We start from the raw sequence: 15,301 nt of genomic DNA on the forward strand, positions 1-15,301 counted from the left end.
ACCCGTGTGCCGACTGCCGGTACGTATGAGCGCCTCGATGCCTGCTCTGTTCAAGGGGTTCTAATCTACCATCATTCTTGTTTCTTCCGATGCTCAGCCTGTCCCAGTCTGGCCCGGGCAGCCACCTCAGGTTGGCCTCTCTCCCCCCTGGATGTGCCCCAACAAGCATTCTGAACTCTTCCTCATATCGGGGCTCCACAAAATGCCCCAGGTTTCTGTATCACTCCCCCTCCTCAGCCCTCAGACCTGCCGCCTCTCCGACATCCCGGGCTCCTCTAAATGGGAAATGGTATCTTGAAACCAAGATCTGAGCAAAAACGAATCCCTTTAAAACTAACCAAATAAATCAAGACAAACAAATCAATAGTCCTTCTACAAAGACTTTATTCCTGACCCATATCTTTAAAAAGTGGCTTCGGGAAAGTCCTCCATGTGACCTCCGGCTAGAGTGAGCCAAATCTCCTGATTCTTCATGACAATTAATACCAAGATAACCAAGAATAAATTCCATTACGGACAGGATATTTCTACTCTTTTCACAGCCAATAAAAGATTTCTTTAAAAAAAAAAAAAAAGTTTTGTTCCTCAAGGGAAAAATGAATTAAGCAAAGAATGAGACAATACGTGTTTTTCCAAAATATCAGAGGAGTTTCTTACGGTAATTTTGTTCATCAAAAGGATCATTGTAAACGTATTCATGTTATCGTTATTATTTTCTCTTTTACAGTTTCTTTTATTTCCCCGTGACTGTCATATGCTAAGTCAAGATAAACCTACAAATGAAAGGAGCTATTTCAACAGTAAGAAATTAACTGAGTCAATCACACATAAATATGCAATGAACCTGGGTTTCGATATCACACACAAAGAGAGGCAGTGATGTGTCATGTCTGTCTAATGGAATTCAAAATTATTCGTACAATTAGAGGCTTCAAAGCGACACGAACTCATCATATTCCAATTACAACTTCAAAACTTTAAACGTCAGTTGAAACCAGCTCAACGATGTAAGACCAAACAGCCATGCCCATGAGCAGCTCCCGAGCCAAGCGACAGCTCCCTCCTCCCTAGAATACTGGCTTGGCTTGGCCTCTAGGGTAACCCCCAACCCCCTGGGCCTTCCTCCTGCCCAACTCCTCCTCTCGAGGCTTTACGGGGCACCCCTCCTGTGTCAGAGGCCAGAGTTCAGGCCTTGCCCAGCTCTGCCCCCTCCCCGGGGGAACCTCGGCCACTCTGGCTTCAGCAACTGGCTGAGGCCAGTCTCCAGCCCCTCCTTCCTGAGCCCCAGGTCCCCCTCTACCCACCACTGCCAGCCTCAGAGCTCCACACACACCTCAGCCTCCCCGGTCTTCCCCCTCCGGGATCTGCCTGCACCTTCCCCCGCTCAGCGACAACTGCCAACTTGCAAATCCTGGGCGAAGGGCTCCTCCGGCTTGCCCGCCCCACACTGGCCATGCCCATGCTTCCTCTTGGTTTCATCTTCCCGACGCATACAGAACCTGCCCGCCTGTATCAGCTTCTGCACACCGGCACGAGCCGACCACACCAGCCGACCACACCAGCCGCGGGGCCACCCGCAGGAGCTCCTAACCTGTCACCCGGCTCCGACCCACATCCGTGTCCACACAGCAGCCTCGGGCCCTTTGCCCCCAGGCGGGTCCTCCGCGCGCCTCCGCTCAAAGCCACCAGGGCTCCCGCATCGCGACAGCACAGTGTCCTTACTGCCCCGCCCAGAGCTCCTCTCTGACGCCACCTCTCCCTGCTCCCGCCACACCCACCGCCCTGCTGCGGCCGGAACCCAAGGGGCACCCAGCCCTGGGCACCTCTGCGGGTGGCTCTGCCTGGCACGTTCCCCAAACCTCCATGTGGCCCCTTTCCAGGGACATGATCTCTGTCCCTCCCTCTCCTGCTTTACTCCACCCACTTAGCCCTTAGCACCCACTAAGCCCACTTAGCACTTAGCCATCTTGTCGGACACTTTTTTTTAAGTTTTTTTTTCTTTTTTTTTTTTAAATAAGCTCCATGCCCACTGCGGAGCTCGAACTTACAACCCTGAGACAAAAGTCGCATGCTCTGCTGACCAAGCCAGCCTGGCGCCCTCTACACAGGGACCTCATTTAATATCTGCTCTCCCCACAGGCATTTAGGCACCTCGGGGCAGGGATGTCCTCTTGCTCACTGACTACAGGATCCCAAGTGATCAGAGAACGGCACTTTGCAGCACCGAATAAATACTTGTCGAATGAATGAACAAAGGACACATGATCCCATCGTGAATCATTTTTTTTTTTAAGAATTTGTTTATTTATTTGACAGAGAGAGATCACAAGTAGGCAGAGAGGCAGGCAGAGAAAGAGAGGAGGAAGCAGGCTCCCCGCTGAGCAGAGAGCCCGATGTGGGATTCGATCCCAGGACCCTGGGATCATGACCTGAGCTGAAGGCAGCGGCTTAACCCACTGAGCCACCCAGGCGCCCCCCCCCCACGTCGTGAATCATTTATCTTCATCAGAACATGATGATAACATTTACGTTCATCAGTTCACATCTTGAGTCGTAATTAAAATTAGTCCTTGGGACGCCTGGGTGGCTCAGTTGGTTAAGCAGCTGCCTTCGGCTCAGGTCATGATCCCAGTGTCCTGAGATCGAGTCCCGCATCGGGCTCCTTGCTCCACGGGGAGTCTGCTTCTCCCTCTGACTCTGCCTTCCACTCTGTCTGCCTGTGCTCGCTCTCCCTCTGAAAAATAAATAAATAAAATCTTTAAAAAAAATAAAAATTAAAAAAAAATTTAAAAAAAATAAAATAAAATTAGTCCTTGAAGTTATGAAATTCAATACCCCACCACCAAGTGTCCTTACTGGGTACGATTTTCTCATGCCACAAGTACTCCCTGAGTCGCCGCTCTGTGCTGGTGCGGCCATGCTGGGGGTAAGCTCGCTCTGGGACTTCCGTCGCAGTGCCCGCGGCCAACCTGCCAAGGCTACCGTGTAAAGAGATGTGTGATAACTCACCCCGGAGAAGGGAACAGGCAGCCAGTGGATAGAAAATCAGGGCACTGGGGTTTGTCTCACGAGGCAATGAGGGATGACTTCCTGAGGAAAGGACACCTGACAGGTGAGTGGTCAGGAGGCGCTCACCAACTGGGGGTCAGGAGGCGCTCACCAACTGGGGGTCAGGAGGTGCCCACCAACTGGGGGTCAGGAGGCACTCACCAACTAGGGCCAGAGCTGGGGGGACCGAAGCTGGGGAAGAACACGACTCACACTGCAGATCCAGGAGCCAAGAGAAGGACAGAGCACTGACGTGCAGAGAGCGGAGGGAAGCAGGGGCCACACTGCACCATGCCTCGGACCTGGTAGAGCCGCCATACCTTATCCTCGCTGCTTTTTTAAGCAGTTAAGATGTCCCAGGTGGGTTTCACCCAAGGACAAGACCTGTTTCACATCTGAGTAGAGGAGCAGGGCTACAGTTAGCCGTGGTCATCTACCACGCCCGGTGCATCTGCCAGGCCCGGATCAGAGTCCTCACCTCTGTTGGGTGGGAGCCACAAAAGCACAGAGCTGGTAGGAACCACTGGTGTGCTATCAGAAGCGGGACAAGGACCGCTAACAGCAGGCTTCTACCTCTCCAGTTTCCTAAGCATCCTCCAGGCTCCCCCGTGGCCTTCATGTGGCTTGGCTGCCACAGGGAACACAGGTGTCACACAGGATCCATCGAGCCATGTCACTATGCCGACCAATGCCCAGATAAGGGAAGTGCGCTTCCTTGAAGACGGCCCCATTAGGGCTCCCCAGACTCTGGGGAGCAGAGCTGGCCCCCTGACCCACCGGCTGGCACTTTCCCTCTTCCCCTCCACAGCCTCCACGTAGGCAAGGCTCCGTGAGGGTTAAAAGCAGGGCCCTGCACCCACGAAAGAGTCCCCACGGGTCCAGTGAACACGCTCCCTGGTGGGAAACTGGCTGAGTCCCTCTCAGCCCACAGTACGTGGCTGTCCTATGTTTTCAGCTGCTCCCCCTTTTTTCTCGGGAACAGGGAGATGCCACAAGGTGTTTATTTAAAGTTTCCTCTGCGTACAGGAAAATGGACAGTAACTGCAAAAGCATTCATCAAAAACACAGGCCTCTTATTTCCTGAGTGAAGAGCTCCAAAAACTTATAACACTCAAACATGGTAGGGCGCACACGGAGCTGGAGCCTATAGGCCACGTGGCGATGACGTGCGCACACCCCCAGGCCACTGCTGCCCACCCCACCCCCCGCCACCCTGGGGCGGAGCTGCTGTGGCTGCGTAAGCCCACACCTCAGGCCACCACCGGCCGGCCTCGCAGGATGGCACAGAAGTCACGGTAAACATCACCTCTCCCTTTAAATAAAGCGTGCAACTCAAATTAAATCTGTTTTCCCCAAAATGCTGCCCAAACACCATCAGGAGGAGCAGGTAACCATCAAAGGCCAGGACAATGCTAAGATCCCAAAGAGTTCCTTTAAAATGACAACGGATCACGCCCCTTTGCGCTGCTGTAACAAGAGGGTGAACATCCACGTTTTGTCTTAATTTGAGGCTTACTGAGAATTCCAAACATATAGAATCCTGCTACTTTCAAGCACATGTAACAATAGTACTTCCAAATTGACTTTAAAAAAAAAAACACAGAAGTGGCATTGTCCTGAAGTTCCTGATCGTTAGGATAACTCTCCCAAGCACTCAGCCATCTTCTACAAAAAGCTGTAACTAAGGAAAAAAAAATAACACAAAAAAGCTAAATTCCCCTTTTTTTTAATATTACAAACTACACATACCAGTCATATTGTGGCATTTCAGCAAACACCCAATTTTGCCACGATTATTATGGCGACAATTACAGACCCTGAAAAGTCAAATGGATTTCTCTCTGCGGTCTGTGAACCAACAATTACAATAAGAGTGTCCTATCTTGGTCATCTTTCCAAAAGCTAAGTTTGGAGCCGTTACAACACGATGCCGTGGTATTTCCACTTTGTAAAGGGTATAATCTAAGTTAGCTACAAATCAGTCAGACGAGGCCAACCGAAACTAGCCGCTCACAGGCCATGGAAACTGCCTCCCTACAAGATCAGAGGGAGGATCGGCTCGAAGGAACGTGTCATTAACTCTCCCAAGTGACTTCGGCTGGCTGTTAGGTGAGCAACCACGGCAAATCGGCCGCCACATTAGACACTGGGAGCTCATAAAGCAGTTTCCAGATTGGAGTTTTTAGGGCTTAGGGAGATCATTGAGAATTTTATCTGAGGCCAAAGTTTTAACGACATGACTGACTCTTCTACGATTAAACTTTTAAGGCCCCGAGGTACTTCGTCAAGCCCGTGAAGTGAAATCCGACGTCCCCCAGACTTTCGGGGTGGGCCCCAGGTGGGCCGGCGGCCACACAGAAGTGGCCTGTCAGTGCTGGCCAGTCTGCTCAGGACCTAAAGCCAACCAACCAGGGGCAGGGCCGCACACTCACCATCTGAGGCACTCCGAAAACAATGATGTTCGAGTACTGCGAGAAAGTAACCTAGAGGAGAGGGAGATTGATGCACACGTTAGTTTTAAAAGGCCAACATCAAGCTGAACGTTTGTTTCTAAAGGACCAATTCCCCATTTCGTCCAACGGCAGGTTTCTACAGAGAGTGGCTCCTTGTGAGATCTCACGAGAAGCCACGTTCCTGCTTCTGTTAATCCGACCCACTGCCGCTGTCCAAAGACCTCCCTAAGTCACTGCTGTCACCCTCAGGGATGCTCCCGGCAGGGCCTACCAGGGGTCATCTGTCCGAAATTCCAGTGACTCGTCCAGTGACCAGTTGGTGGCTGTGCGGTTGGCCTCAGCCACCTGTGCCCTGATGCACACGTCCTCCCCTGCTCCACCATACGCCGAACGGGCTCAGCAGGAACGTGTGACGTCGGACATGCACCTGTCTGTGACACGAGCCATCTTAAGATTCTAGGCCCCCTCCTCTTCTCTAAAAGACTAAGTAAAAAATGGAATAAAATGATCTTTAGTTGAAAAACTGGGGGAAAAGTGCTTTGCCAGTCAAAATTCTTATTACCCAATAAAAGTCTTATCTACTCTATAGAGGGATCGTTTATGCATAGACAGTCTAAAAAACAATGCAAGCAAAACTCAAGTGAATTTTTATAAGCTACTGATGACAACATTACAATGGGAAATTCTTATTTAAGAAAAAGCATTTCATGGAGCAATTCTAAAGCAAAATTACAGGACTTTTTTTTTAGAGTACAAATAAACTTGAAGTAACTTATACATTATGAAGACCAGAAAGAACCATGACAATGTAATCAGGGGATTCTTTTTTTGGGGGGGGGGGGATTCTCTCTTTTGCACTCATCTCTGTCTCTCTGTAGACACACAGCCACACACAAAAACACACCTCTGTGTACGCACACACTTGCACACATGCACACAGGGTCTACCATTTACCAAGAAGGCCATTAACAAGTTAATTCCTGAATGATAATTCATAAGATTTCCAAATGAAATAAATATCTCATCATTTTGTAACGGATAGAAAGGAAAACTTTTTAATTGAGCAAATTCTTAGAATTCACATGACCTATCGGGTCTAAGACCTTAAGCTTCTACTCTGAAAGTGTTAACGTGTAAATCTATCAATTTAAAAAGTGTTCACAGGGGCGCCTGGGTGGCTCAGTGGGTTAAAGCCTCTGCCTTCGGCTCAGGTCATGATCCCAAGGTCCTAGGATCAAGCCCCACATCGGGCTCTCTGCTCAGCAGGGAGCCTGCTTCCTCCTCTCTCTCTGCCTGCTTGTGATCTCTCTCTGTCAAATAAATAAATAAATAAATAAATCTTTAAAAAAAAAAAAAACCTCATGGTTTAAAAAAATAAAATAAAATAAAAATAAAAAGTGTTCACATTTCATGATGCTGAGATATACACTTGTATCTTAACTGTTTTTCTTTTAATACATCCTCAGTTTTTAATCATACTAATTGCGAATTACAAAGTTTTGGTTGGCATTTTCTAGGCGCATTCTCTGCCTCACATACCTTCCATAAGTCTGAAATATAAAACTGGGCGGAGTCCTGCACCCCTTCTCTCCAAGCACGGTATCTGGAGTACCAAACCAGCCATGGGTTTAATTCATAACCAACGGCTCTGAATCCTGCTTTTGCAGCTGCTATCACCTGCAAAAAGAGGCCAGTGTTTATTCAAGGTAAGAAGAAAAACATCAACCTACTGAATGGAAGATCTCTGCAAATGACATCCAATAAGGGGTTAGTATCCACAATATGTAAAGAACTTAGACAATTCAACATCAAAAACAACAAATAATCCAATTAAGAATGGGCAGAAGACTTGAAGAGACATTTCTCCAAAGAAACGTGCAAAATGGCCAACAGACACATGAAGGATGTTCAACATCACTCACCATCGGGGAAATGCAAATCAGAACTACAATGAGATACCACCTCGCACTCGTGAGAATGGATCCAGTCAAATACACAAGAAACAAGTGTCGGTGACAACGTGGAGAAAAACCCTCATGTACTATGCGTGGGAATGTGAATTTGGTGCAGCCTCTGTAAAAAAGTATGGATGGCCCCCCAAAAATTAAAAACAGAAATACCATACAAGCCAGTAGTTCCACTACTGGGTATCTACCCAAAGAACATGAAAACACTAATTTGAAAAAATACATGTACCTCTATGTTTACCGCAGCATTATTTACAATTGCCGAATTATGGAAGCAGCCCCAGTGTCCAGTGATAGATGAAGGGATAAAGAAGCCGGGGTGTATATACATAGACGCAATGGAATATTACTTAAAAAAAAAAATAAAAAAAAAAAAAAAAAAAAAAAAAAAAAAAAAAAAAAAAAGAAGCCGGGGTGTATATACATATACGCAATGGAATATTACTCAGCCATAAAAAAGAATGAAATCTTGCCATTTGCAACAAATGGATGGATCTAGAATGATATGATACTAAGTGAAATAAGTCAGAGAAAGACAAATACCCTATGATTTCACTCATATGTGGAATTTAAGAAACAAAACAAATGAACAAATATAGGAACAAACAAAAAAACCAGACTCTTAAATACAGAGAATAAACTACTGGTCCCCAGAGGGGAGACAGGCAGGGGGATGGGTGAACTAGGTGACGGGGATTAATGGTGCGCTATCATGATGAGCACGGAGTCACACGAACAATTGTTGAATCACTGTATTGTACACCTAAAACTAATGTAACACTGTATGTTAACTATACTGTAATTTAAAAAATAAACTTGGAATTTTTTAATTAATTTATTTTTTAAAAAAAAGAAAAACAGCAACTTAACGTGCCCCACTGATAGGACTACTTCCTATTTTTGGTCTATAATCACAAAATGTCCAATCAAAAGGCACTTCTTTTGTTAAAGAAGCCATTTAAAGATAGATCTCTGAAACTATGTAGCTTTGCAGACAAGACAATGCTGACTTAAACTCAGTTTTCATGTTTTTGTTGAAGATTTCACCGGGAGCACCACCACCGTCAGGTTTGCTCTGGACAGAGCATTTCTGGATCGGCCAACCCCTACCTCCGCCCAACGAGCAGTTCCTGGTAGCCCAGCATCCCTCTCCATCAGTGACAGCAGAGCAGCGGGAAAAACGAATCAGCGAGGAGAATGTTTTGTGAACTAGCTCTAATCTGAGACCAAAATGAACTGTCAGGGGCACCTGGGTGGCTCAGTGGGTTAAGCTTCTGTCTTCGGCTCAGGTCATGATCTCAGGGTCTTGCGATTGAGCCCCGCATCGGGCTCTCTGCTCAGCAGGGAGCCTGCTTCCCCCCCCCCTCTGCCCGCCTCTCTGCCTACTTATGACCTGTCAGTGAGAACCTGCAACTACTTACACACTTTCTTAGTACTTAAAGACTGTTCACCCCAAGTTGAAAACAGGTAAAAGTAAAAGGGAAGGAGTCACAATACAGTCGACTGCAGAGGGCTACAGGCCTCTGTAAGCTGAGGACAGTGGGCGGGTCCTGCGGTCCCTGCTCATTCTGTCTTCCCACCACTCCTCGAGGGAGCATCCCGAAGGAGCTGTCCACCCCCAGTAATTTCCCTTGTTAACTATAGTGTTACCCCCTTAAGGAGAAAAGGAAACCACAAAGATACTGCTCAGATGGGTAAAGCATTCCTAACTGGATTGGGGTTTTTTTAAGATTTTATTCATTTATTTGACAGAGAGATCACAAGTAGGCAGAGAGGCAGGCAGAGAGGAAGGGGGAAGCAGGCTCCCCGCCGAGCACAGAGCCCGATGTGGGGCTCGATCCCGGACCATGGGATCATGACCTGAGCTGAAGACAGAGGTTTTAACCCACTAAGCCACCCAGGCGCCCCCATAACTGGGTTTTAAAACTTCCTCCTGATTCACAGATATACCTCTTGATTTCCTAAAAACAAACATTTTTATGTTCTAAATATGCTTATGTTTTAGCCTCATCCTGGCTATCTGAGTCATCAGGAAGGCATGGCAAGGTCCATGCTCCAGGGGGTGGTAAAAGGAGTCACGCCCCAGCTGGTCTCCAACCAAATGTTTCCAGAACAGGAGCTTGACTACTGCTATCCTCACTTTCCGAGTCATCCCTGGATGGGGATGGTGCCACCATGCCCATGGAGGGACATGCTGGGGACACCTGCTGGCCAGTGGCCTCGAATCTTACTTATAGGTTCTCCGCTGGAGTCAGGGAGCTGAGATCACTCAAAGTCTGATCTCTGGGTAAGTGAGGGTTAATGCACTGGCTCTTTGCCATTTTAACTCTATACATTACCCCACAGAAACCATTATAATGTATAAACAAAACTACAGGGCTCCATGTTTCCTCTAATTAACACCACTTCTCCTGGCCCGGGTTTTTTTATTGGAAAATTTCGTAATTACCCATTAATTGCTCCTTTTTACCTGGCAAATCTACAGAGCACTTCCCCCTTTCAGAAAAATTAAATCTGAGAAAAATAAATTCCAGTTCATGCTGGAGGGTTTGAGAGTTCAGCCAAACACACAAAATAAATGACAACTTTACTAAACTGTCCGATTTAGCAGGTCCTGGCATAAACCTCGTAAATGAGGTGAAGCTGGGACGGGCTGGATGGTGCTGGGGACTGTGGGGGGCACGTGTGACGAGTACTGGGTGTGAATCGCTAAATTCGACTCCCGAAACCAATACCACAATCTGTGTTAACCAACTAGAATTTAAACAAAAACTAGATACAAGAAAGAAAGAAAGAAAGAGAGAGAGAGAAAGAGAAAAAGAAACGAAGCAGGAATTTTAAAACCTCTAGTTCAAAACCTTCAAGAGTCTCAGCATAACTTACAATACGCCCGTCGCCACTGCCAATGTCGACCAGGGATCCTGTTCTGCAATGCAACATTTTCACAACATTTTCAATCTGCTTCGTAGTTGCAGGTACAAAAGGCAGACAAATTTTTCGGAGGGCTGGCGTTAGAAATGGTGTGGCCACGGCGTACACGGCCACCAGCGTCCCGCCCACAATCCCGGTAAATAAGAACCCCCAACTGCTTCTCTTTGAACCGTCGGCTCCGCGACTTGCAGCTGGGACACATCGTGACTCGTTTTCTTCAAGGACTGCTGGGGGTGCACCTAGATGGAAAGCAAGCAGGAAACAGGTACATCACCCCAATCTGAAATCCAAGGTAGTTTTTTTTTCTACAATTCTTTCTGACAAACTCATACTGTTTAAAGGATGATTTAGCTAAATACAACCTAAATTACAGAGGTAGGATTCCATGAGTTCTAAATTCCATCAACTAAACTGAAGCGTTTCTGAGAAAATGGTCCAGTTCTAATGGGAGACTAACTAAAATCTTTTCTTTCCAACTTACTTTTTTTTTTTTTTTTTTTTTTTTTTTTTTCTTTCTTTGAAAAAAATGTATTCGGGCGTCTGGATGGCTCAGTCAGTTAAGCAGCTGCCTTTGGCTCAGGTCATGATCTCAGGGTCCTGGGTTCATGTTCCGCATCAGGCTCCCTGCTCAGCCTCTCCCCCTCCTCCCGCGTGTATGCACACACGCTTTCTCTCAAATAAATAAATAAAACCAAAAAGAAAAAAGAAAACAATGTATTCATTCCTCTCTAGCATATTATGAATTTAATAAAAACACACATTAATAGAGATGTTAACCATGAACTCCGGATTTTCATAGTTTAGAACAAAACTTCACGAGTAAGTATTACAATGTCTAATTACCACCCTATTTCCAATAAGATACACAGATTCCACATCCAACTTGGTTAGGTGTCTACAGTGCAGATGCACTAATAATTACACTGTCGGTATTCCGATTATACAGCACAGTGGTTAAAAGGGTTTGAGTCATAAATTTCTGGAGTCACAGAACTTAACAAGTGTGTAATACTGGATAAGTTTTGGTCAAATAACAGGAGACCAAAATCTGGTTTCACCAAAAAAAAAAAAAAAGTATGGTAATAGAAAGATTTTGGAAGAAGATCCGAAAAGAACAAATGATAAAATCATTTCAATCCACCAGTGTGCAATAAAGCAAGCTCCATCCAGTCACTTGAACACAGAAACAAGTGAAACCTGAAATACACTCCTCCTGAGTTTACCCTTTAAAATAGTCTTAAGAGGAACTCAAGTTCCCAGGACTGAAACTGATTTGAAAGTGATTTTGAGGGGCATCTGGGTGGCTCAGTGGGTTGGGCCTCTGACTTCGGCTCAGGTCATGATCCCAGGGGCCTGGGATCAAGTCCCGCATAGGGCTCTCTGCTCAGCAGGGAGCCTGCTCCTCCTCATCTCTCTCTCTCTGTCTGTCTCTCTGCCTATTTGTGATCTCTCTCTCTGTCAAATAAATAAATAAAATCTTTAAAAAAAAAAAAAAGAAAGTGATTTTTAAATTGATTACAGAGGGCCCAGCATAGCAAGTAAGAGCATGACCCCCAGGTGAGGATCTGGGCTCTGTACCTAACTACTGGTATGACCCTTCACCTCTGGGAACTTTGCTTTTCTCATCTGTAACATGGGGATTACAGGGTCACTGCAGATTAAGCGAATGGATGCAAGCGACACACCCAGAACACAGCTTGGCACATGCTGACCGTGTCTAATGCTGGTTATGTGCTGAACCCTACAGGGAACAAAGCCACCCAGAAGCAGCTCCCAGTCTAGTAGAGAAGAGAGAGCCCAAAACACAGAAATCATAGGAAACAGAAGACAGTAAGGGGGGGAGAACAAGAGATTCTTGTCATTTGAAGACGTTAACATCCATGGTTTCAGGAATTAGTAAGCGATTCTAAAGGCCCATTGAATTCGTTTCCCAATGCTGCAGTGAGAAATCTTAGAGAGTTAAAGTAACCCGTACTTATTATCATACAGGTCAGGAGATCGGATACCTGAAATGCGTTGGCAGCACTGGGTTCCTTCTGGAGGCTCTAGGGTAGGATGGATTTGGTTGCCTTTTCCAGCATCTAGAAGCCAGCCACACTCCCTAGCCAGTGGCCCCACATCACCCCAACCTCTGCATCTATCAGGATACCTCTGACTCCCCCACCTCCCTTTTCTTTTTTTTTTTTTTTTAAAGATTTTTTTATTTATTAATTTGACAGAGAGAGAGATCACAAGTAGGCAGAGAGGCAGCCAGAGAGAGAGGAGAGGGAAGCAGGCTCTCTGCTGAGCAGAGAGCCCGATGCGGGACTCGATCCCAGGACCCTGAGATCATGACCTGAGCCGAAGGCAGCGGCTTAACCCACTGAGCCACCCAGGCGCCCCCTCCCTTTTCTTTATAGGGATCGTTGTGAGGACACTGGGTCCACCCAGACAAACCAGAATAATCTCCCCATCTGAAGCCCTAACAACATCCCATTTATAAATTCTCTTGTGTACTATATTCACAGGTTCCAGAGAGTAGGACATGGATCTGGGCGGGGGGAGCCTCTGCCTACCACACCCGTGAAATATGGTGATCTGTTACAACTTGTGAGGTACGGAGGTGAACACATGACACATGAAAAGCTGGCCTGCTGCAGTGAGTCACTGCTCAAGGCCACTGACCAAGCACCAGCCTCTCACCAACAGAGAGGAGCTTTGCTCTTGACACCTGAGGTCCTCTAAAGTGAGTTTTAAAACTGGTTTCACAATGGAAAGCCAACTCAGAAACAAGAACAAGAGTCTCCTGCTGGTGCTAGAGATAAGATAAAATTAAGATAATGAAGGTGATGGCATTTACCAGAAAGCAGGAGTTTGAAGTACATTTGCAGTTAGACTTTTCAGCATCATATGGAGGACTTTACATGCTATAGTAAATAGTCATGCATTTGACTGTTTCTTAAAAAGTCAAAGTACCATCTGCCAGACCTCTGCAAAATTACACTGTCGGTATTCCGATTATACAGCACAGTGGTTAAAAGGGTTTGAGTCATAAATTTCTGGAGTCCCAGAACTTAACGAGTGTGTAATATTGGATAAGTTTTGGCCAAGGCTCAGGCTTTCGCCTATAAAATTCAGAAATAAGAGTGTCCTCATGGGATTATTGGAATAGATAAATAATAATGCATATAAGACACTTAATGCTCTAAGTAAGAGAGTTATAAGCGATGACTGTTAGCTGCTGTTACTGTTAGTGTCAGTACTATGGGTGCGGGGGGAGCTCCGTAATTTTTAACAGCTTCATATACTATACAATGTGCCCATTTAACACACATACTTCAAAGGTTTTCAGTATATTCATAGATATGTGTAACGATCACCAAAGTCAATTCTAGAACATTCTCATCCCCTCAAGAAGAAACCCCTTAACCTTTAGCTATCACCACCCCCGCCCCCTTCACAGCTTAGCCCTAAGCACCACTCATCTACTTTCTGACTCTACAGAGTTTCTGGAATTTCACGGGAGTGGAATCATACAGCATGTGCTCTTTTGTCACTGGCTACTTTCACTTAGCGTGTTTTCAGGATCCATGGATTAGGACAGCAGACCCTTGAAACAACACGGGTTTAAGCTGCACAGATCCTCATAAGCATGTATTTTTTTGGATACACTATTGTAAACATTTTCTCTTGTGACTTTAATAACATCTTTTCTCTAGGTTACTTTATTGTAAGCATACAGTATGCGATACGTATAACAAAACACGGAAACTGGCTTCATATCAACGTATCAGCAAAGTTTTGGGGGAATCAAAAGTCGCACATGCATTTTCTGCACATGGGGTCTGACTCTACAGGTTTAGACCGCACGGATGCCCCTAACCAGCGCGACTGTTCAAGGGTCACTGTACTTTATCACTTCCTATGCCCGAACCTAACCGAGGTCATGACCAGTACCCTGAAGAGGCAGAAGGGATTTCGAGGACAGAGTACTAGCAAGACAGAGTCAAGAGCGGGACCTTAGCGCGGGGCTGTGCAAACTTGCTTCCTACCGAATGTCTCACGTTGCCCGAGTTACTCTTTGTGCAAAATGGGAATTTCTTCAGCAAACACTTAGACAGAACGTGCGAAGGGCCAGGCACTGTTCTCCCTGAACCCTTCCCGGAGCTGTGCCGGGTACAGTCACTACTGCCTTTTTTGCAGGCAAGGGAACGGAGACACAAAGCGGTTGTCACCCCGAAGCCCCAGCTCGCCGTCAGCGGCCGCGCGGCAGGCTTCGCACCCAGCGTGACTCGCGGGCACAACTCAGAACACCGTGGGGCACAGCCGGCGGAGCGGCTCGCCCCGAAGCGCCCCGGACAGCGCCCGGCAGCGGCAGGCGGGTACCAGCGAGCGCCCCGCGCCCCCCCGGCTCCCACTCCCGCCCGGCCCGGCCCGCCCCGGCCCGCGGGGTGCTCTGCAGCCCGCCAGCCCCACGCGGGGCCCGCAGCCGCCACCCCTGCCGCCCGCCGCCCCAGCCGGCTCACCGCCTCCTCCCTCCATCGCGAGACTTCCTGCGTGTCCGGGAGGGGGGCGGAGACGGAGGCGGGGTCGGGGAGGGGGGAAAGAGAGAGGGATTCCGGGCGGGCTCTACCATCGTCCCGGAGCCGGGGTGGGACGGAGGGACAAAGTAACGCTAGAAAGAAACGAGTCCTCGTTGGGGACCCACTACCCAGAAACGCTCCATTGTACAGCTCTGCCAAATGAGTTCCATCTCCTCTCGGCTTGTGGGTTTTAACTTCCCGCCCGTGTCTTCGACCCCCCCCCCCACGCTTCCTGGGTGATTGAAGTTTCCTAAGGCCTCTGATTCCAGAAGGTACTGTCTGGCGTCAAAGTGGTCTCGGCTGAAAAATAAGTCTCAGGCGGCCGGGTCTGCGCCTGCGC

At 47.4% G+C, this 15,301-nt stretch overlaps 1 protein-coding gene across 4 annotated transcripts in view; it reads right to left on the reverse strand.

The window, feature by feature from the left end:
- The window catches only part of ATPSCKMT (ATP synthase c subunit lysine N-methyltransferase), an 84,972-nt gene extending 70,025 nt beyond the window's left edge, over positions 1-14,947 (reverse strand). For 2 of the 4 annotated variants that reach the window (XM_045082012.1, XM_045082011.1), the window contains exons 1-5: positions 14,905-14,947; positions 10,352-10,638; positions 7,041-7,178; positions 5,773-5,932; positions 5,481-5,531 (exon numbers count right to left, since the gene is read on the reverse strand). In XM_045082012.1, the coding sequence (XP_044937947.1) occupies positions 5,481-5,531; positions 5,773-5,932; positions 7,041-7,178; positions 10,352-10,638; positions 14,905-14,920 (652 nt within the window). In that variant the 5' untranslated portion in view covers positions 14,921-14,947. The remainder of the gene's footprint in view (positions 1-5,480; positions 5,532-5,772; positions 5,933-7,040; positions 7,179-10,351; positions 10,639-14,904) is intronic. The other 2 variants (XM_045082014.1, XM_045082013.1) reach the window with 1 other exon arrangement.
- Positions 14,948-15,301: the final 354 nt, after the last annotated feature.

The sequence above is a fragment of the Mustela putorius genome, unplaced genomic scaffold (genome assembly GCF_011764305.1).
Source record: "Mustela putorius furo isolate JIRA1106 unplaced genomic scaffold, ASM1176430v1.1 tig00000589_pilon_pilon_pilon, whole genome shotgun sequence".
Classification (NCBI taxonomy): Eukaryota; Metazoa; Chordata; class Mammalia; order Carnivora; family Mustelidae; genus Mustela; species Mustela putorius.